Genomic DNA, 22,468 nt, shown 5'->3' on the forward strand with positions numbered 1-22,468 from the left:
ATAAATGAATTCCTAAACAAGTCAACAATATCTCTTATCCAAAGTAAACATACCACATGTGCACCTATTATTGGACAAGAGGATCCAAACCTGATCTGGAATTTGAGGCAGCCTCATAACTACCACAATTTCACTACTCTTCACCACCCCCACACACACACTTTAGTGGCTTACATCTCCCCCTTATTTGTTGCCTTCTTTTTATTCTTCTTCATCAGTAGAAGCAGAACAACAACCTTTGAGTGGGAGAGAGGAAGAAGAGAATGGCAACACAGGCACTGGTTTCATCATCATCTATTACCTCTTCAGTGGAGGCTGCTAGACAATTACTGGGTGGAAGACCACTTCAATCCCCACCAAGGAAGGTTTCCTTTATTGTAAGGGCAGCTTCTACTCCTCCTGTAAAGGTACACCTCTGTCTCTCTCTCCCTCTCTCCCTCTCTCTCTCTACACACACACGCACAAGTATACATGAGGTTTCTGTACTCACCACACTTGCTGATTATGTGTTTTTCAGCAAGGAGCAGACAGACCCCTCTGGTTTGCCTCCAAGCAAAGCCTTTCTTACTTGGATGGCAGGTAACTCTTGCATGCCTCTTCCCTATTTATTATTCATATAGAGCGATGCATGCACATTACAAATCATTATATCGGTTTGATTGATTCAATATATATATATTATTTTATGAGAGAACTGTTTTAATTTCTTTTGTTTTTTGAAAACTATTTTTAGAAAACACTGAATCAAGCAGGCAGGCTATATATTTCTATACTGTGATATTGAAATATTCATTGTATATGTGGGTGGACTAACAATGCATGCACCATCATCTTATGCATCTAAATTTCAGCCTCCCAGGTGACTATGGATTTGATCCACTAGGCCTCTCAGACCCTGAAGGTACAGGAGGCTTCATCGAGCCAAAATGGCTGGCCTACGGAGAGGTCATCAATGGGCGTTACGCTATGCTGGGCGCAGTGGGAGCCATTGCACCCGAGATATTCGGGAAGCTGGGCCTCATCCCACCAGAAACAGCCCTCCCCTGGTTCAAGACCGGCGTGATTCCTCCGGCCGGGACATACGATTACTGGGCAGATCCTTACACACTGTTTGTATTCGAGATGGCACTGATGGGATTTGCAGAGCACAGGAGATTCCAAGACTGGGCCAAGCCAGGGTGCTTGGGCAAGCAGTACTTCTTAGGGTTGGAGAAATACTTGGGAGGGTCTGGTGACCCTCCATACCCTGGAGGACCACTCTTTAACCCTCTTGGTTTTGGGAAAGATGAGAAGTCCATGAAGGAGATGAAGCTGAAGGAGGTCAAGAATGGAAGATTGGCCATGTTGGCCATTCTGGGTTACTTTGTACAAGGTCTGGTGACAGGGGTTGGACCCTTCCAAAACCTCCTGGATCATTTGGCTGACCCTGTCAACAACAATGTCTTGACCAGCCTCAAATTCCATTAGATTTATGCTGGCTCTCCCTTTCTTGTAACATCATGTGCAGGCTTTATTTCGCATATTATTTGTAATATGTAACCATGAATCCTTGTTACTGTCACAAATCCGAATCTTAGTATGGCTTCCCCGGAGATGGAAATTATTTAGTGACTATACTGCCACTCATAAAGGCTAAAAAAGTTATAAGTTATACAAATTGGTGCAGAAAACGAAAAAAGGAATCCTCATGTTCTCAGCTGGTTCAACAGCATGCGTAGTCTTATAACCTCCTTGGAAAAAGAAGACAGTATATAAGTTTTACTTTGAATGTCCCCTAAAGAATATATTATTTAGCTCCAATACGGAAACAAACGTCAATACAACTAAGGTAGGTTGTTTGCCGTCTATGATAGGTTGGTAAGCTGGTTCAATAAAAGCAAAAAACAGCATATGTCACAACTGTGTTGTGAAAATATAAGTACCAGCATTTCAGGACCCAACACACGCTACAGCCCTTCAAGGCCTCAGTTCGGCACTCCAGTAACGAGACTGAAGAAAAATAGGTCAGAGGTGACATCTTCAGAACTCTTGCTTTTTGGGATTTTTCGGTTTGGCACATGATTGATCAACTCTGGTTAAGCAGCTTGGGCCATAGGTTCAGGTGCACTGGATGCTTCAAGCCTGCAAGTAAACATTGTCGGTGAAGAACATAGAATATGCAAAAACTGGCTATTGTATTGGAAAGAACTAAACATGCTTGGGCTGAAGCCATCAAGGCTACAAACTTTAATGCCCAACCTCACTTAACACACCTATTAAAGGCACCACATCCACATATTAGGAAACACCCATTTTCAAATGTTTAAGAAGTGAAACAGTGACTAAAGTTAGAAGGGGAAACTTTAAACGGTCAACCGAATCTTGAAACACTTTTACCATGTGAAAACCGCATTAAATTCAAACTTAAAAGTTTCAGGCGATGAGGAGTTTGGTACTTTGGTATGGCCATGTTCTGAATCATTTGCCTATTATGATAAGCATCCTTGGATCTTTTTAGTTAACTCGATAAACATTATTATTAGCTGTAACCAGGAGAAAAATCATTACTCCTGAACTTTCATCCAGATCATTGAACAAGAACAGAGAGGTATGCCAGACTAGATGGTGACACTGAAGTAGCGCCTTCGTAGGATCTACACAAGCTCAGGAAGTGGAATATAGAGGTCAGATACAATAATCAGGTGGGAAGTAAATTGACGATGCAATGATCAAAATGCTGAATGGAATAGAATCGGGAAACATTCACCAAATCTCAATTACCCGACCAACCTAATGTAGGATAACCATTTTACCAAAAAAAGTGTAGAATGAATAACCAAACTCAAGCATGTTTTTCCTAAGTTGTCTTCTGCTCTTACCACCTCCATCTTGCCCCCTCTTCATGTCGTTCACAAAACCTTTACCATCACAACGTATACAACCCAAATTTCATATTGAGGTAACTTTTGTGCTGATTTTGAGGTTCTCTACAACTAGTGACAGGCAATCTTACTCTGTAAAGCCGTAAAGAGAATTGTTCCACTCAGCCAAACAGATCCTAATGGTTAAGCTTGAGCTTCTCTTCAAATCATCCCAGCACAGAAAGTTGCAATTCTAGCAATAACTGGCCAAGGTGCAATGGAGAATGCTTCTTTCTCTCAAGTAGGTCTAAGTGATACCTTCAATAGGTCAAGGGCAGTCAATCCATCCAAATAAGCCTATAATTGAGCCTCAATTTGAGGTCCCTGACAACTTGACCTTTTTTTTTATTGATAAGTAATAATAAATTAAAAAAGGCGTTCAATAGGGATACGCATCCCATAAACATTAGAGAGATCGGGGTCTAAGGCCCCAAAGAATCCAAAAAAGAAATTAAATTATCAGAAGAGGAACAAGAACTTTTGTTCACATAACTAAAGAGAGAGCGAATGATAAAAAGTTTCAGTGTCGCTGTAGACGATTCATTCCCTTCAAACATTCTACTATTTCTCTCCTCCAGATGCACCACCAGATACAATGTGGAACAGATCTCCAATAATCACGAACACTCCTACTCACACGACAACCTCTCCAAGCATGAATTAACTCCTTAGTAGAACGTGGCATTACCCAACACATGCCAAAAAGGCCAAGAATAAGATTCTAGCAATCGTGCGCTACAGAGCAATGCATTAGAAGATGATCGACTGACTCCCTATCTTGCTTACATATGCAACACCGATTAACAAGAATATTTCCCCTTTTCCTTAAATTATCAATCGTCAGAATCTTACCCCAAACGGCGGTCCATACAAAGAATGCAACCCTAGTAGGAGCCATAGAGCGCCATATAGTCTTCCATGGGAAATCATAGGAAGCAAAATTAGACAAACATAAGAACAAAGACAATCCAAATCAAATTGTCATAACCCTTGCCAATTCCTTCCTGCCGATACAATTGATCTAAGAAAATGCTCACCTTTTCCAACTCCTAATCCTGAAATGAACGCCGAAAATGAACATTCCACGTAATCCCACTATTATCAAGCTGATAACAGTTAGCTACGATGGCATGTTTATCAACTGCAATACTATATAATCTGGGAAATGTATGACATTAAAACTGGTTTCCACAGCAAAGATCTTCCCAAAAACGTACGCAACTACCATCACGAACTCTAAATCTGATATGAGAGGAAAAGGTATCCCATCCTTTCCGAATGGATTTCCAAACCCCAACTCCTCCCGCAATAGAAACTGGACGTGTAGTCCATCCGCCAACGTCTTCCTCATACCTGCAAGATACTAACCTACACCAAGGGCGGTGTCTTTCCTTCCCGTATCTCCACAACCATTTGCCCAGAAGAGCTTGATTAAAAGGAATCAATCGTCTAATATTGAGACCCCCCAGTTCTATAGGCTTGCATACTTGCTCCCATCTAACAAGGTGATACTTGAACCCCTACTTGAACCCCTGACAGCATGACTTAAGCCAACAGTGGGTCACTTTAACCCCTCATCATCAATAAACCAAGCTAACAGAAAGCTATTCAAGCCTGATTTCAACCCAAATAACTCCAAAGGTGTCCAAAAAAAAAAAGGTAAATCTTTTGCCATCAGAAATAGAGCTGGCACACAGTCAACAACACACATCAATAACATGTCGTCAATAAAACAAAGCTAACAGAAAGCTCTTCAAGCCTGCTTTCAACCCAAATAACTCCAAAGGTGTCCAAAATAAGAAGTAAATATTTTGCCATCAGAAAATAGAGCTGGCACACAGCCACCAACACATATCATAACATGTCGAAGCAAGGATTCTTTATTATAATACAATTAAATGAATTTAATTGTAAGGACAAAATATATAATTAGAGGGGAAAAAACAACTAAACAGAGCATAACGATTAGTGGTCCCAATCAAATGCAAAACCACGATCTTTCTGCCTGAAACATGCGAGTCATTTGTACAAAAGCAATGATGAGACAATACAAAGTAGTCTATTACCTGTCACATCTGCTATTTCAAAATAAACCAAGCCACTTGCATACTTCAAAGGCTTGCGCTGTTAAACGAAAATTGAAACTAAATCATCTAGCCATTTATGCTTTTCTTTTCTTATTTATGTATTTAACCTAAATGCCCCTTCACAAGACATGAGTCATGACTACATCAGCAAAAACACAATAATGCATCAAAATCACTTCTTTCAGTACACCTGAGCCCTGAGGAGAAACCTAGAAAGCACTGGTTAAGCTTTACACCACATTCCCATAGAGACCATTTTCTTTCTTTTTAAATTTTAACTTTTAATTAACAGTGATAAGAATCTAGACCTAACCCGAATCTCCTTTTAGATGGCATGCTAGCACTTTTATAGAACTTTTATCACTGTGCTATAACAGATTTGGTCCCATGCAGACCATTTTAGGGGAAGTTCCTTGCGAAACTTGCTTGGGGCCTGTTAACATCAAAATTCAGTTTTATATGTTTTACTTCTTAAAAAAATAGCACATTAAAACCATTCATCAAGGAAATGAGGGTCCTTGGAAAAAAAAAATTGCTTTCAGGAGTATGAAGTGAATAAATTGCATTTAGGGAAAAAAAAAAAAAAAAAAGTGAATAAATTGCACATCTTTTTTTTTTTTTTGATAAGTAAAAATTTAATAAAAAAACGCTCAGAAGGGGAGCGAAACCCATGCAAATACAAAAGACCACAAAGGCCTCAAGCCTTCAAAGAGGCTAAAAAATCAACTACTTCCTCCAAAGAACAATGATCTCTTCCTGAAACCCAACAAAAAAGAGTAGAAATAATCGAAAATTTAAGCATCGAAATCGACAAAGCCTTTCCTTCAAAGAATCTCCTATTCCTTTCAAGCCATAAACACCACCACACACAATGCGGCGTAACCCTTCACGCATCCTGACTGAGAGCCCCCACAGGGCAACCTCTCCACGCCTCAATCAACCCTCTAGCAGATCCAGGCATAACCCAAGAAACACCAAATAAGCCAAGCATCAAAACCCAACACTCTCTAGCCAAAGGGCAATGAATAAGAAGGTGATTCATAGACTCCTCATTACTAAGACACATAGAGCAACGGTTGACCACCACCTGGCTTCTCCTTCTCAGATTATCCTGGGTTAAAATCCTACCCAGGACCGAAGTCCACACAAAGAAAGCCACCTTAAGAGGAGCCTTGGATCGCCAAACAGACTTCCGAGGGAAACGAACTCCAGGAACAAAAGAGAGGCACTTGAAGAAAGACCTCACCTCAAAGCGCCCCTGAGAGTTTGCAATCCAAGACCAACAGTTTGAATCCTCCTCCACAATCCTCTGGCGATATAATAACTCCAAGAAACGAATGACCTCCTCGATCTCCCAATTCTGAAAGGAACGCCTGAATCGAACATCCCAAACCAGTCTTCCATTATCAATATGATAACAGTTAACCACCATGGCCTGCTTATCCATAGCAATCCTGTAAAGCTGAGGAAAGGCGAGGGCAAGAGGCAAATCTCCACACCATACATCCTCCCAGAAGCGAATCCTCCTCCCATCTCTGAGACGAAGCCGAATGTGCTTGGAAAAATCATCCCAACCCTTCCGAATAAATTTCCAAACCCCCACCCCCCGAGGATCTCTAACTTCCAAAGAATTCCACCCTCCTCTCAATTCCCCAAAACGACATGCCACAACCCTCCTCCAAAGCCGATGTCTCTCCACCCCGAACCTCCACAACCATTTCCCAAGGAGGGCCTTATTAAAGGGCACCAATTTACGGAGACCTAACCCACCATTGCAAATTGGCCTGCAAACTTGGTCCTCACCAAATGAAACTTAAACTCTTCACCTCCACCTCCCCACAGAAAATTACGCTGCAACCTCTCTATCCTTCCCGCAACTGAAGAGGGAATCTGGAAAAGAGAGATAAAATACGTGGGAAGACAAGAGAGGGTGCTCTTAATCAGCGTGACCCTACCGCCCTTGGAGAGATACTGCTTCTTCCAACCCGCCAACCTTCTCTCAAATCTGTCCACCACTGGATCCCAAATCCCCACACACCTCGAAGGAGCTCCCAGAGGCAATCCTAAGTAAGAAATGGGAAATGAACCAGTACGACAGCCAAGAATATCAGCAAAAGTCTCAATCTCAGGGACCTCCCCAACCGGCACCAAAACACTTTTTCCCACATTCACTTTAAGGCCGGAAAAAACTTGGAACCAAATCAAAACACATCTCAAATATCTAATCTGAGAAACATTTGCATCACAAAGAACTAAAGTGTCATCAGCAAACATCAAATGAGAGATTTCCAACTGAGAATCTGCCTCCCTGCCCACCCGAAAGCCTCTTAAAAGACCCAACTCGGTAGCCCTTCTTATCAATCTACTAAGGACCTCCATCACAAACAAGAACAAGAAGGGGAAAGGGGATCTCCTTGTCTTAAGCCCCTTGAACTAGAGAAAAAACCAGTAGGAGCACCATTAACAAGGATCGAAAAGCGAGCACTGGAAATACAAAAATGAATCCATCTCCTCCATCTATCGCCGAACCCCATCCTCCCCATCAGGTACAGAAGAAAGCTCCAACTTACATGGTCATACGCCTTCTCAATGTCCAACTTACAAAGAACACCCGGGGTTCCACTACGCAATCTGGAGTCCACACACTCACTTGCAATAAGGACTGAATCCAAAATTTGACGGCCTCCTACAAAAGCGTTTTGAGAGTCCGAAATGATGCCATCCAACACTTTCCTCAACCTTGAAGCAAGCACCTTGGCAATCAGCTTGTAGATGCAACCCACCAGGCTAATAGGGCGAAAATCTCTAACATCCAAAGCACCTCCCTTTTTTGGAATGAGAGCAATGAACGTGGCATTCAAGCTTTTCTCAAAAGATTCCCGAGAATGGAAAGCATGGAAAGTGCCCATCACCTCTCCTTTAACCACTTCCCAACATTCAAGAAGAAATCTCATAGTAAAACCATCTGGACCTGGGGCCTTATCCCCAATTGCAACTCTTCAAAGCAAACAGAACTTCCTCCTCAGAAAAAGGCAACTCCAAGCCCAAACACTCCTCCTCAGAAATGGAGTCAAACTGCAACCCTTCGAGCAAAGGTCTCCACTCAACAGACTCGTTGAACAAATTCACAAAAAATTCTGAGAATCCTTTGCGAATCTCCTCCTCCTTACAAAAAATGACCCCCTCGACTCGAATCCTCCCTATATGATTGCCTCTTCTATGAGCATTAGCCAATCTGTGGAAAATTTTAGTGTTTCGATCCCCCTCCTTAAGCCACAAAGCTCGAGATTTTTGCCTCCACGAGATCTCCTCCAAGACAGCAATCTCAGTAAACTCCGCCTTGCACTCCGCCCTCCTAGCCTTCAAAGAATCCACTAAATCCCCTTGACCCTCCATCTGATCAATAGCCGCTAATTCAGCAAGAACCCGATTTTTCCTCCATTCAAGGTTCCCAAAAACCTCTTTATTCCAAGTCTTAAGATTATCCTTTAAAAGACGCAATCTGCCTGCTAGCACATGACTAGGGGTGCCAACCACACCATACCTTTCCCACCAGAGACGGACCCTCTCCAGAAAGCCCTCAGCCCGCAACCACATGTTCTCGAACTGAAAGGAGAGCGCCTACTGCACAAACCGCCACAATCCAACATCAACGGAACATGGTCAGAGATAAGATGAGCCAATGTAGCCTGAACAACATCAGAGAACCTCTCCTCCCACTCCCCGGACACAAGAAATCTGTCAATCCGAGAAAGGGTAGGAGGAGATCGGCCACTGGACCAAGTAAATGGCCCTCCAACCAATGGCAAATCAATCAATCCAAACTCATCAATAAACTTCGAGAAAGCCTCCATATCAGATGTCCACCTACCTCCCGTTGACCTCTCAAACGGAGAACGAACAGCATTAAAGTCCCCACCAATACACCAAGGCAAACACCAACGACTTCTAATCTCTCCCAACTCCTCCCAAAGTAAATGGTGCAAATCGTCCTCCGAAGGACCGTAGACACCCGAAAAAACCCAATGAACCCCATCCTCAGCCAAAGCAAGAACACATGAAACAGAGAAACGCCCAACCTGAGCATCCACTTTAGACACCCATCTGTTATCCCACATAATTAAGATGCCCCCCGAGGGACCAACAGCATCCAAAGCAATCCACTCCACAAATCTCTCACCCCAAAGACTCCTCACAATACTGTCAGACATCGAAGCAAGCTTAGTCTCTTGGAGGCACACCACATGGCCCCTACCTTTACGAATAACCGACTTCACTACTTTCCTCCTAACCGGGTCATTGAGACCCCGAACATTCTATGAAAGAATTTGTAGCTTCATTGGGAAACACTTGGAATAACCAACCCTCCTTCCCTTCCTCCACCTTTCCCACCTGATCTGGACCCCCGATTTCTCCTCTCATACGTGATAAGGTCATTTGGACTTTGCATCACTGTCTCCCCTTTCTCCTCCTGCAAGCCCACCTTATCACCCTCCTTTTTCTGAAAATGAGATTTGAGAACATCATTAAACAAACACATCGCCTCATCCACCCTGCCCTCAAAAGAAACACCCAGTAGAGAGCCCACTTCTACACCCTTCTCCCTCACCCACTCCTCCTCAGTGTCATTCACCCCAACATCTTTGGTCAATTCTGTTAAGTAGGGATTTCCTAAAAGGAAAGGTAGTCATCGTGTTTAGACTATAAAAGTGGTCACGGAATAGTCAATTATAATAGTTCTTGAATTAGTGGTTTTATAGATTTTAAAAAATGGACTGAATGTTCTTTTAGTGGAGCCAGTGCTAATGCAATTTGGCAAGCCAAACTTCAGCCATGACACTTGCTCTAGACTCCTTCAAATAGGAAAATATATTTTCTCCTTATGAGGGAAAGTATAGAGAATGAAAGGGAGAGGACAAAGTGGAGAGAGGTGTACCAGAAGACAGATGGGAAGAGAAAGAACACCGAGAGAGAGAGAGAGAGAGAGAGAGAGAGAGAGAGAGATTAGAGGAAAAAGAGATGGAGAGGGAGTGAGGAAAACAAACCACAATATTTTGAAGGTCTATGAGCTTCATATGCAATTAGAGATATACTGTTTCACCCTCACGTCGAAAGTCAAAGGTTTTCAACCATCAATCAGGATTGTAATTGCTATAGAGACTTTTCACTCGTGAAGCTTCATTCAGATGTAACATGACAACAAAAATGTTGGAAATTATTAAATTTGGCCACCATTTAATACAGTTACAATATTCTAATAGAGAGAAAAGGTAACGACTTGTGTAAGTTTGTAGCATTTACCTCTGCATTCCTTCTCCAACTTCTAATCGATAAAAATTTCCAATCTTCACTGGTGAGTTCACTTCCTTGGATAGATTATTCAACAATGTCTGTAGAATTTCGCGTAAAACGTCAATCTACAACTGCACTATCTCCCTCATATAAAATAGACATACATTTACAAAGAGTGCTAACATCCATGCAGGCATCATTCCACGTGCATATATGCATGAGTTTTATGGCACCCAACACCATAGGTTGTAATTTATCAAGTGGAACCATCAGAGGAAAAATACACCACCAACCTGTGGTCCATAAATTAAGGGGAAGAAAAAAAAAACTGTGGTCCATAAATTGGAAGTGGTAATATTCTTATGATTATAAGATTTAATATGTGAATGTCATTGTACATCTGAATTTCAACATTTGGGAAAAATTATGCTAAAGCTCAACTATTAGGTGTTATATTTTAAACTATCAGAAGATAACAAATACATATCTTCTGGTACATGTCATGTGTGCAGCGTGCAATCCAGATATACAGTATGAAAAGATAAACCATGTGAAAAGCTCCAAGCAGGACAAGTTTCTAAACTTTAAAGTACTGGACAACACCCTGGCATATTGTGATAAAAATACCCCCATTTGCAAAAAAATCCAATTAAAACCCTAAGCAAACACCCCCACCCCATCCCCCCAATTGCACCATCCCCAACACAAAAATGTCAATAACAAAACGAAGACAATGATCCATTATCATCCTCAAATATTATGTGAGTGAGACTAGATATCAGAACTTAAAAAATTAAATGTATAATAACATCATACCTTCACATTAAGAGAATCATTCACAATAAACTTTTGCTCCATTAGAACTACTTCTTCAAAGTATTTTCGCAAACGACCTTCCACCATTTTCTCTATGGCCATCTGAGGCTTCCCTGTAGTTTGTGCCTGACAAAGGAAGCCAAATGAAAAATGAACAATTTGAAAATAATTATAAAATTTACCATAAGAAGAGTTTAATGTAATTTTAATGATTTCTTTCTACAAGAAAAACGAAGGAAATACAACTCAATCATCAATTCGTCACTAAAGCATCAGACCTGCCCAAAAAATTAATTTAAAACTTCAAGCTAATCTAGGTAAAAAAAAAAAACAGATATGGTACTTTGTGCATGTAAGATCAGACTGTCAAGTGTCAGACTGTAACTTCAAGTCTTAGGGTAGCCAGTTGATGCATATAAATTCAAGTGTTATGTCTAAACCAAATTCACCCCTCGGAGCATACTGGATTAATTCAGACCAACACTAGCAAAGGACCTTATGCTTCTTTTCTCGAAAATTGCACGAACTACGTCAAAAGGTGTTACACAATGTTCACAATTACACTACAGTCAACTATAACTAAATAATAACTATGATAGTCATCGATTCCTTGTTAACTAACTAATATTTTAAAAACATACCACCCAATTGGAAGCAACAAATATATATGCAGTAAATCCAAAAATGTTAATTTTTCTAAAAGATCTAGTGGATCACTAAATACTGAAGTTTAAAATGCCTCTTAACTATAATTAAAGGATCCTATCATAGAATCAATTTTATATAAAAAATAAACATATACACTGAAACAGCTTTATGTACGGGTCCAGTCTTCAATCAGGTGTATTTTGTAGCTAAATTACACAATTATCGAACTTTAACATAATCCAACAAATATAAAAAATTAAATCAAAAAGTACCTGAGACTTGAGAATCTCACGCTCGTTCTCTAACGCATCAGAAGAAACAAGTTCCTTTGTTAAGAATAATGGTTTTGCTGCCACTACATGCATGGCCAATTCTGATCCAACATGATGGAGAGCATCCAATGAAGCAGTCTCATCCTCTACTTCAAGAGATAAAATTCCAGCAATACGTCCCAAACCTGCATTGAAATTGGGAGTCAAAAGCAACTAAAATAGACCAATGACTGAACTTCTCTCAGTTTTTAGCATATATTTTTCTTGGATAAGTTTATCATAAAAAAAAAATCAACTCAGTACTCCAAATGATAATTCAAGAAGTATCTGAAAGATTTATGAAAAAATAAAATTAATTCAATAAGTAACACACAGAGACACACACACACACAGATATGATATATATATATATATATATATATATATATATATATATATAAGCACAAATGTTCATACATTATATAAATTCAATGTGAAATTACCCTACCTGGTTGGGGGCTCGTGTGGAGATATGTAGAAATGATGCCATGTGAAGATGTAGACATTGCAAAACCCCTCCTAAGTTTGACATTCTCCCCCATCATTGCAGCCACTTCTGTAATTGCATTTTGAACTGTTTTCTCTCCACTTAATTTAGGGTGGTCAAAATTTATCTTCAAATCCTGTAGAAACTAAAAAGCTAAAAGGAGGCCCTCCAGGATTCCAATTTCATTAAAAATCAATAAACAAAAAAAAAATTCAGATACATCTTTCATTATACAGAATGGTTAAATCCCCGCTTTCACTAACTTTATAAAAAGTTGTTTGCAAGACACATAGACATAACTAATGTTACAAATAGAAGTACTAATAAATCATTTGTTGGTTGGTGCCATGATATAAAATCATACGAGTATAATTAACATGAGTTCTTGATACTAGGTTAACAAGCAATACAAAGACATTGACAATAATTAATAAGAATTTTCTTTTTTTAGGTCCAAATCCAGATTCAAAACTGCACCAGAAGTGTTTAATATATATATATATATTTTGTTATAAGCAGCGCATCTTAATCATTCCCAACAGAGACTAATACAAGGAGGCTGCCAAACGTAATTACTAAATGAGGTTCTTTAAGCACGACTACTCGTGATAATAAGGATACGATGATAAAGTTAATTTTTTTTTAAGAGAACTACAGTTCAATTCAACATGAAACTTTCAGTTAACGAGCTAGTCTGAAACCTTGCTTTTAGAAAGACATGAAAGACAAAGTTAAAAAGCATTTTCACCTCCAAAATCTCAGGTCCAACATGAAAGGCCCCAGAAACCTGCTGAGAAGAACTTTCAGCCAGCAAAGCTAACTTTGCCAAAGATAAGGCCTATAAGAAATGTTATTGATGAATCATGAGCAGACTACACAAAATAAATAGGAATAAAAAAAACTTGATTCGAACTTAAACTAGAAGCAACCATTAAGGGGATCATACAAACATCATACTAACCAAGTACTGAAATATATCATTCCTTGCAACGAAGTCTGTTTCGCAATTGAGTTCAATAACAGCAGCTTTGTGCTCATTCTGAGCTAGGGCAAGCAGACCTTCAGCAGCAGTTCGAGTGGACTTCTTTGATGCGAGAACAATTCCTCTTTTCCTCAGTTCCGTCTGCGCAGCCTCTGCAACAAAGCTTCTATATTGTAAAATGAAAATTCAAAGATTGTGTAGCATAAGTTAATGGTGAAAGAAAAGGGGAAAAAAGTGCAAAGAAACAAACAAGACTTGCCAATGTCCCAATTGCAACTAATAAGAGCAGACTTGACATCTTTTATAGGAGCACTTGTCCTTTCCCTCAACTGCTTTATAAGACTGGTATGTTCCGAAGCAGGAACTTCAACCGTGTATCTTCTCAAAAACATTCCAAAAGCACAATGTGAAGTGGCATAACTAGAAGAAAGTGAGCTTGTAGTTTCTCTTGCTTTAGCAATGGAACTTCCCCCATATGCCCGAGTAGAGTAATAACCATGTCCACTACAAACAGGACTACTTAACCTCTTATATAGGATCTCAACAGGGTATTTTGCTCCTCGTGAGAAAGCCATTTCAAAACAAGATAGCGCTTAACCTATCAAATTCAAAACAAAAACAAAATAAAATCCCTAAACCTCGAATTGCATTTCTGATATCAGAGGTAAAAACAAATCAAGAAATTCAACAAAGATAGAATTTTTAAAGTCAGAACTAAGGGGGAAAAAGTGAGTACGTTAATCAGGGTTTAGGGAGTTGCAAGAAATGAAAATGTTTCATACTCGTTCACATGAAAAGGTAATATACACAATATATGAATATAAGAACATATTGATTAGGGTTTAACGGCACTTGATGGTGTATATATGAATGGGTAATATGAACAACTCAAAATAGAAGTAAATAGAGTCTCAGGACTGACCTGTAGATATATAGATATTGTGACTAACCAGAATTGCATAAAAGACGACCCAATTTGCAGCGCACGAGGAGGAGAAAAGTAGCAGAACCCTCTTGAGTGTAAAACCCAGTTAAGCCCACCACCGTTGCATTTCAAGTATATGGCTACGCACCTTACCTGTGACTTCTTTCCCGTAATATACAATCGCCACTAAATTTTGCCACGTTAGCATAAAAATTACATCTCTACATCAGAAAATATAATTAAAAGACTGAGAGTTAGCCACTTAGCCCTACCCCTATTTATTTATTTTTTATTTTTTATTTTTTAACTGACGGTGAATTACTAAAGACTATGTAGTTTAGTGGTAATTTAAGTCACCATATAAGAAAAAGAAAATAAATATGAATATGTTTTTTTGCCTTGAAAATATATATCTATAGAATCAAATGTATAAAAATTCCTTCAATTTAAAAAATAAGTTTAAATAATATTATTTTTATATCATTTTTTTTTTTACCTTTCAAGAGGTAAGCCTACTTTTTTTTAATTGACGAGGTTAACAATTCAATTTTTTTTAATCATTTTGCTTTCCTTTCATACAAATTTGCTCACCTCAAATGTATAATTTCTTCTTATCATCAAATTAGTCAAATTATTTATGCTTTACTTCTATTTCTTTTTCGTGTAGGATTTTTTTTTTTCCACTCTTTTTAAAGTGAAAAATGGATAACTAGTCAAAGAGGCAAACAAAATGGGGAGCCAACTCTTATTCATTGGAGATTCAACTTTATGTGGCCAAGGCCTTTGCACGCTTTTTTTAAGGGATAAAACAGTCTCTTCACTAATTCTCAAAAAAAAAAAAAAAAAAAAAAAAAAAAAAAAACACAAAGCGATGATGACGCAAAATCACTCAAGGGCCTTTGTCACAAAGCAGCTCCTTTCAAAATGAATACTTTCTTCATGTAATTTTCAAAATTCAATGAAACAAAATTTTCAGTAAAAAGTAAAAAGTGTGTTGATTGTTGAAAAGTGGGCGATATGGCGTCAAAATCTTTAGCTTTAAAAACTATTTTTTATTTTTCGATAAAAAAAAAATTATTTTTTTTGTACCAATTAAAAGTAATTTTTTTTTTTTTTTTTTTCGTATATAAAAAGTATCAAATTGACTGAGACTTTCACAGAAGTTCCGTGGTGTCAAAACCTCTATAGCTAAAAAGTAACTTTAGGTGCCATCAACAATTTCATGCAATTCCTAATCAAAGAAATATATATATATAACAATTTTATGCAATTAAGTTTAAATTGGCTGCCAAAAATTCAGAAAGTAGTAGGTAAAAGTCTATTTTAAGTTCATATCATAACATTATTGTAGATAACAAGATGAGTTCAACTATTTCATGCAGTTAGTGTGTGTGTGTATATATATATATATATATCAAATAGTCCAGCAGCATGCAACCTTTCAAGGAAAGCCCCCATCCCCAGTGATTCCGCCAAGGGGGTTGAACATGTTTCCAGCCACCTCATTGTCCAAATTCAGATAGGTCTTGGCAGGGTCCTCCTCTGACTCCCTCAACCTGGTACTCTCTTCCTGATCACAAACTTCTCGGAACAGATCATTTCGAGCCATATATGTGAAATGCCCAACCTGCACATAGTCTTGAATAGAAGAAGAATGAGTATTCTGCTGAGTAAGGTACGAAACATCCCGGTTGTAGCCGCAGAAAGGAAAGGTTGGCATTGAGTACTGCTTAGTTCCTGAACCGCCAGATGCAAGGTCTTGTCCGAATATTGTACCGCCATTATCTTTAGGTGCAGGACTGCAACCTCCAATATTTTCATAATTGGCAACTTGTTTGCATGCAATATTATTATTCCCAAATGCCATTTTCTTGTACCCACCTTCTGCAGTATTACCCTGATACATTTCCATCCAATCCTCAGCCTGCGCGCGACAATAATATATTTGCGAATATTCAGTTCATGAAATAGTGGAAGTCGAAAAATTATAATTCCCCTCTTAAGTAATGGAATTGATTCTTCTAGGTATTCCGGAATTCTCATTGGGTTTTGGGGTATCTAGCTGACCTAATAGAATTTTTACTAATACATACAGAATCACATGGTTGATCCATTTTTTTTTTTTTTTTTTACTCAACTCTAACAATATATTAATTAGTACTGTAGTAGGAGAAATGTTATTTCTTGAGCATTCCTTATTACTGCCAAAGAAATTCAAATGGTATAGACTAATCAGGTGCTTTAAATGGATCCAAAGTAATTCCTTCTAATTTAACTGTACCTAGCTGTGTTAAAATATAGAAAAGGGAAATTACCTCAGTTTTCACATGCAGCTTTCTTTCATTTTCCGATGGAGACCTAAAGAAAAAAGGTTGGAAATGTTAGCTTAATGATAATTGTACAAAATGGAATATGTAAACCAAACAGATAATTAAGAGACTTTTATATATCTTACTCATTCATAATCGTTGATGGCACCGAGCTCCTGGAAGATCCTGAGCCCTCCAAGACTGGTGCAGCAGAGGTGGCTTTCTCTTTGTAGCCTGGGGCAGAAAAATTAATGTTCGGCTTAAACAGGAGTTGAAGTTTACTCATCTGATATACATTAATGATGAAAGAAGAATATAGGTTTCAACTTCACTGCACGGCCATACTGCTTTTTGCTAATTAAAATTTTCAGAACAAATATAGAAATTTGCCTCATATATATAATCTCTTCAAACTAAGGAATCCATGTCCTCCATAGCATTTCTAGTAGTATTTTTTCTTTTCCTTGTTAGAATTTGATTGTCCTACTGCGACATTAATTGTTTGAAGTAATCTTAATGAACATACTTTCAATGTTGTTTTAAAATTCTAAAACATGCAGTAGAAAGCATTTATTATTATTATTATTATTATTTGAAACGTTAAAACAGTAGAAACTAGTGAGATGGGAATTGGTTGATTAGTTTTTGTATGAGTTTCAAAATTAAGTCTCTTCTCTATAGTTTTTGTTTTCGTTCGAAGTGTGAATTAAAAAAAATTTCCTAATATTTTGCATAATTGGAACAAGCATGTAGAGGAAGTGTGGGGTTAAACAAAAACCTACCATCTTTGAGTGACACCTTCCACAGCTTCCCCACGGGCTTACCAAGTCTGAACTTCTGCCAAACACAGATCATGAAAGCATTGTGATCAAATTAAATCCTCACTTTCAATTTGAAGTACTCTTAAAAATTGGATTAAAATAGCCAAATAATAAACCTGCAAGTGACTCTTCAAGTGGTAAAGAGTCAGTCCCCTCATATTCATTATCTGCAAGATAGCTTTTGGTGTGGCCTCTGCAAAGGTAATGCAAAAATGTGAGAAAACATCAAGCTACCAATTAAATATATAGTCAACATAAATTAAAAAATATATATATATTTGATACAGTTTTGCACGCGCAAACACACACACACACAATGCAAAACATAAAAATGCATTGAAGTACTCTATGTATTGTTGAATTGCCGAAACAACACTTTTATTGCTAAGATTATTAGTCAAGGATCAAACTAGCTTGGTTCATGATTAGAGTTTTTCTTGTATAGCTAGGTTGGGGACCAAATGCTTACCAGAAAAACTAGTAATGAGAAGGCTTACAAGATATATACACTCTTCTACAGTTCACACATTAAGTAAATATACCACAGCTTGAATGATGCAATATTCTGAAGTACTGCAAAAAATAATTTAACTAGAAATTTAATGATAAATGGCTGAAGTAGTACACAGATTGATGATATATATATGGAATAGTGGAAAAACGAACAAAAAATGTAAATTTTAAAACTAACCAACTACAGAATTAGAGATTTTGCAGCAATTATCAATCATTTATGCATTCATCTATTTATTTTCCCCTTTTGTTTTGCCACATGCATATTGGTATACACTTAATCATTTGTTAGAATATATTAACTATGGCAAATGTAGAAGCATATCCCACTACTAGCCTGTTGCTGAAAGAAGTAATTTGGTGATTTAGACAACATATATTTATTGCATCAAGATAAATTTAAATTGATGTAAAGACAAACCAAACCATATAGTACTACAAGAAGAAATACTGGGAAATTATAATTAATAAGATTGGGTTAACTTACTAAAACAAAATTGAAAGCCAAATGTTGAGAGACCGAAATACAAGAGAGAGGATGCAAACAAAAGCCATGGTTGTGTATTAAAAACAAAGGTGACAGGACTAAAGAAGAAGCAAAATGTGCACAAACTATATGGAATATATGTAGAACCCTCCCGAAAAACAACAAATTTACCGGTAATTATACGACAAAACTCAGAATCCCCAAATGAAATAATTATAAACTCAAAAGTGACAAGAAAAGTGGAATTCATATTATTCATACCAACGAAGATTCAGTCGTAAGAAAAGACCAAACTCTTCGTTAATGCCATTCGAATCAGAATCATAAAAGCAACACATTTTAAAAGGAGTAATTATAAAGTGCTAAAAGAACTAAACTCACAGACACAATATCTATGGACGAGACAAAATTTTGAGGATATGTAGTATTATTGTATATTTAAAATACAAGAATGTGCTGCACTTCAAAAAGAGAATTTAAGGAATGACACCTATTATTTATCTAATAGCAAATTAACTTAAATAAAATGGTAGCTGCATGAAATTTGAATTTGAAGTATTGAGTGGACAAAAGAAAAAGAAAAGAATGCATGATAATCTCACAAATAACATAAACAAGAAAACAAGCAAAAGGAACATTTTATAAGTCAATTTAATTAGTGTCATGTTAGATTAATTCAATCAAACCTACCAAGATGCATGATTGGTATCATAAGAACAGCCTGCGAATATTCTTGCCAAAGTTTATCCAATAAAAAAATAAAAAATAAATAAAAGATAGAAGGAGAAAAGAAAAAAATTCAATAATATTAGAGATATACCTTTATCATTTAATTTTAATAAGGAAATTCTGGAATTTGTGTAATCAGAATGCCATATTTGGTTGAGATGATAAAATTAACAGTTCGCAAATAGGTAAGCAAATAGTGACCTACTGCTTAGGCACATTTATTTCTTAACCAGAAATTTTACAGTTCACTTGATTGCTCTAAGACGATGAATATAATAACTCTGCTGAAATGCTGCTGGATTTTATTCCAAAAAAAAAAAAAAAAAACTATAATTTCCTCAAATGTGACGCATGGCAAATGATAAAGAAAAAGAGAAAAAAAAAAATAATCATGAACATCCTATAGAAAGAATCAATATAGGCATTGCAAAAATAAATAAATAAATAAAATGGTTTTCTCAGTACACATCAAGACATTGAATTTATAAGAAACCCTAATTGAATAAAACTAAAGTCGTGCCCTCTCTTTCTCTTCCACACACACACACACACACACAAAAATTACATATATATGTGTGTGTGTGTGTGTAAACCGTGCACACAAAAAAAATAATAAAATAAAATAAATCCTACCCAAAGACTAACACCAATGTGGTCTACTCTAGGCAGAAGGAAACACACAAAAAGTGGTTTTCTCAGCACACATCAAGACATCGAAATTACCTTTCAAAAAAAAAAAAAAAAAATCGAAACTGATAAGAAATCCTAATTGAATAGAACTAAAGTCATGCTCTCTCTCTCTTCCACACACACACACAAATTAGATATATATGTGTAAACCATACACAAAGACTAATGATCTACCCTAGGCAGGAAAAACACGCGAACACAAAAAGTGGTTTACTCAGCACACATCAAGACATGAAATTGATTACCTTTCAAAAAAAAATAAAAATAAATAAATAAGACATGAAATTGATAAGAAATCCTAATTGAATAAAACTAAAGTCATGCTCTCTCTCTCTTTCACACACACACAAAAATCAGATATACTTGTGTAATCCGTACACGAACACTAACACCATTGTGATCTACTCTAGACAGGAAACACACACATGCACACAACAAAAAAGGAAGTGGAGAATGAAGGATGACTGACTAATTGGTCCACCGAGCTGATTGACGGCCTCGACAAAGCGGGCGTGAAGCTGGGGTGTCCAACGGAGCCGAGGTTTGATATCAGAAGTCATCACAATCAATGGATGAGGAGGCAGGTGCTGCAGATCTTGATGAACATGATGAAGATGATGATTTGGTGGGACCTGATGATGAATCATCATCCCTTGCTGTTGCTGATGAGCAAGCATCATCCCTTGAGGCAGCTGCTGGTAGGACATCATCATCCCTGCATGTTGATGTTCAAGTGCAGCTGCAGCTTCATAGGGATGGTTTAGATATTGGGATGTTATCACTCCAGGATACATCTCCCTCTCTCTCTCTCTCTCTTTCTAGACTCTCTCTCCCTCAGTGGACCAATGAACAAACCCACTGCCAACACACAGGTAGCCCACACTACATATATATTACACTCACAAATTACACACACACACAACATACATATATACATTGTACATACATTTGTGTGTGTATATATATATACATACACAAAATTGAAGGGTTTTTTTTTTCCTCTCTCTTTCCTTGAGTGAAAGTAATAATATTATGCACCAGGCGACAAGGTTGAGATAATACCGAGGACAGAGTCGGGGTTGGATGGGGAAGTCATTAGTATGTGTAAGTCACACACATTGATGGATCACGTTGTGGTCGATCCTAGCTTTATATTACACGAACGGGTGATATATATATGTATATATATATATATATATAGACTGTGGTTGCTTGAGTTTATATAAATATTTATATAACATATAAATTAAATGCAGCTAAGAAGCAAAAATGAATTAATTAGCGCTTTGGCGTGTGCTTTATCGTGTATCAAATATCAATACGTGGAACAGCCTTTTCAGAGTCCTTTGTTTGTTACTGGGGTTCTTAATTTGGTGGGGTTGTTTCTTTTTTTTGGATGTTATATATCTAGTCCTGCAAAATCAGGTGACCGTTAAAGTCATGGATATCTAGATTTTTTTTTCCCATATATACACATATATACCATAAAGACAAATAGGTCAACCAATCTAGTAGGAGGCTTCATGGCATGTCTCTGCTGTACAAATTGTAAAGATGACTTGGGTCATCTAGTGTCGTATGTTTCTTAAATTAAGCACTAGTGTTAATAATAATAGAGCATTTTCGTACCCTAAGCTAGCACAAGCCAATCGATTATTGGAAAAAGCTAAAACATCAAATACTGCTCTCTGCATTTTGTTTTCTATATATGCCTTAAATAATAATAAATAAAATAAATTTAGTTTAAATAATGTTATTAAAAAAATTTAAAAACTTATTATATTTTCTCAAACACAGCAAAGTGAGACCCACATAAATAAATACATATACATCATGTTATTTATAGTGAATTTAAAACGGCACACATTTTTTTTTTTCTCACTAATTTAAAGACAACATTATTAAAAAATATTGTCCTGTTATCATTATAACGGGCATATTAAATGAGTATGATTGAAAATGACATATATGCCATTTACCATCCGAATGCTTTCACTAGTAGTGACTCGGCTTCTTCATAATTTGTTAACTACTACTACTTTAAACAATGCTACAATTTACTTACATACTTTGCTAATCAACAATTTGATCTAAAATACTTTAGATTTGTTAGAGAGGTGTTTATCTTTAGGTCAAATTGCACTAAACCCCTTATACTACTAAAAAATTACAAAATACCATCATTTACTAGGAGTAAACACCTTCAATTTACCAAAAGTTGCAAATTACACTATCTAACAGTTTGACATTGGAATTTTGGTGTTCAAAGTGGTCATGTGCAATGCACATGCCACATGCGCCAATTGTTTTGATGAAAAAAAAAAAAAAAAAACCTTTCTGCATGAAACAAACTCCCTTAAATTCTTATTTGCACGTTCAATAAATTGGTCAGAACAATGTCCCTCAGGTTTTAAGGTTTTAATTAATATATTATCTCTTATTGCCTTTGATAATAGTAATACTTATTATTT

The 22,468-nt window shown here is 37.2% G+C and overlaps 2 protein-coding genes across 4 annotated transcripts; one reads left to right on the top strand and one right to left on the bottom strand.

Moving 5' to 3' along the window:
- The first annotated feature begins 152 nt into the window (after positions 1-152).
- LOC132308678 (chlorophyll a-b binding protein 8, chloroplastic) lies at positions 153-1,592 on the top strand. The gene is made up of 3 exons (XM_059806843.1): positions 153-407; positions 518-579; positions 852-1,592. Exons 1-3 carry the CDS (start codon positions 264-266, stop codon positions 1,465-1,467), a joined length of 822 nt encoding a protein of 273 aa, XP_059662826.1. The 5' UTR covers positions 153-263; the 3' UTR covers positions 1,468-1,592.
- Positions 1,593-1,731: 139 nt separating this feature from the next.
- Positions 1,732-14,607, bottom strand: LOC132308677 (elongation factor Ts, mitochondrial). 3 transcript variants are annotated; one of them, XM_059806842.1, is made up of 10 exons: positions 14,446-14,607; positions 13,783-14,121; positions 13,503-13,675; positions 13,290-13,379; positions 12,503-12,677; positions 12,016-12,200; positions 11,096-11,221; positions 10,289-10,377; positions 4,967-5,024; positions 1,732-2,121 (listed from the first exon to the last, which is right to left on the bottom strand). In XM_059806842.1, the coding sequence occupies exons 2-9, from the start codon at positions 14,096-14,098 to the stop codon at positions 5,012-5,014; spliced, it is 1,167 nt and encodes a 388-aa protein (XP_059662825.1). In that variant the 5' UTR covers positions 14,099-14,121; positions 14,446-14,607; the 3' UTR covers positions 1,732-2,121; positions 4,967-5,011. The 3 variants fall into 3 exon arrangements, with proteins under 3 accessions (XP_059662825.1, XP_059662824.1, XP_059662823.1); XM_059806841.1 differs by lacking the exon at positions 4,967-5,024 and having other exon boundaries at positions 14,474-14,606; XM_059806840.1 differs by lacking the exon at positions 4,967-5,024 and having other exon boundaries at positions 14,446-14,606.
- Between the last annotated feature and the right edge of the window lie 7,861 nt (positions 14,608-22,468).

Source organism: Cornus florida, unplaced genomic scaffold (assembly GCF_030987335.1).
Source record: "Cornus florida cultivar Cherokee Brave unplaced genomic scaffold, ASM3098733v1 CherokeeBrave_3.0.0_Hap2_Chr05, whole genome shotgun sequence".
Taxonomy (NCBI): Eukaryota; Viridiplantae; Streptophyta; class Magnoliopsida; order Cornales; family Cornaceae; genus Cornus; species Cornus florida.

Coding starts and splice junctions, on each gene's coding strand:
- LOC132308677 (XM_059806841.1), bottom strand. CDS start 14,098: ATGGCTTTCTCACGAGGAGCAAAATACCCTGTTGAGATCCTATATAAG. Junction 13,380..13,502: donor ATGATATATTTCAGTACTTG/GTTAGTATGATG, acceptor CATTTCTTATAG/GCCTTATCTTTGGCAAAGTT. Junction 11,222..12,015: donor GTGAGATTCTCAAGTCTCAG/GTACTTTTTGAT, acceptor TTCCTTTGTCAG/GCACAAACTACAGGGAAGCC.
- LOC132308678 (XM_059806843.1), top strand. CDS start 264: ATGGCAACACAGGCACTGGTTTCATCATCATCTATTACCTCTTCAGTG. Junction 408..517: donor CTTCTACTCCTCCTGTAAAG/GTACACCTCTGT, acceptor TGTGTTTTTCAG/CAAGGAGCAGACAGACCCCT. Junction 580..851: donor CTTTCTTACTTGGATGGCAG/GTAACTCTTGCA, acceptor TCTAAATTTCAG/CCTCCCAGGTGACTATGGAT.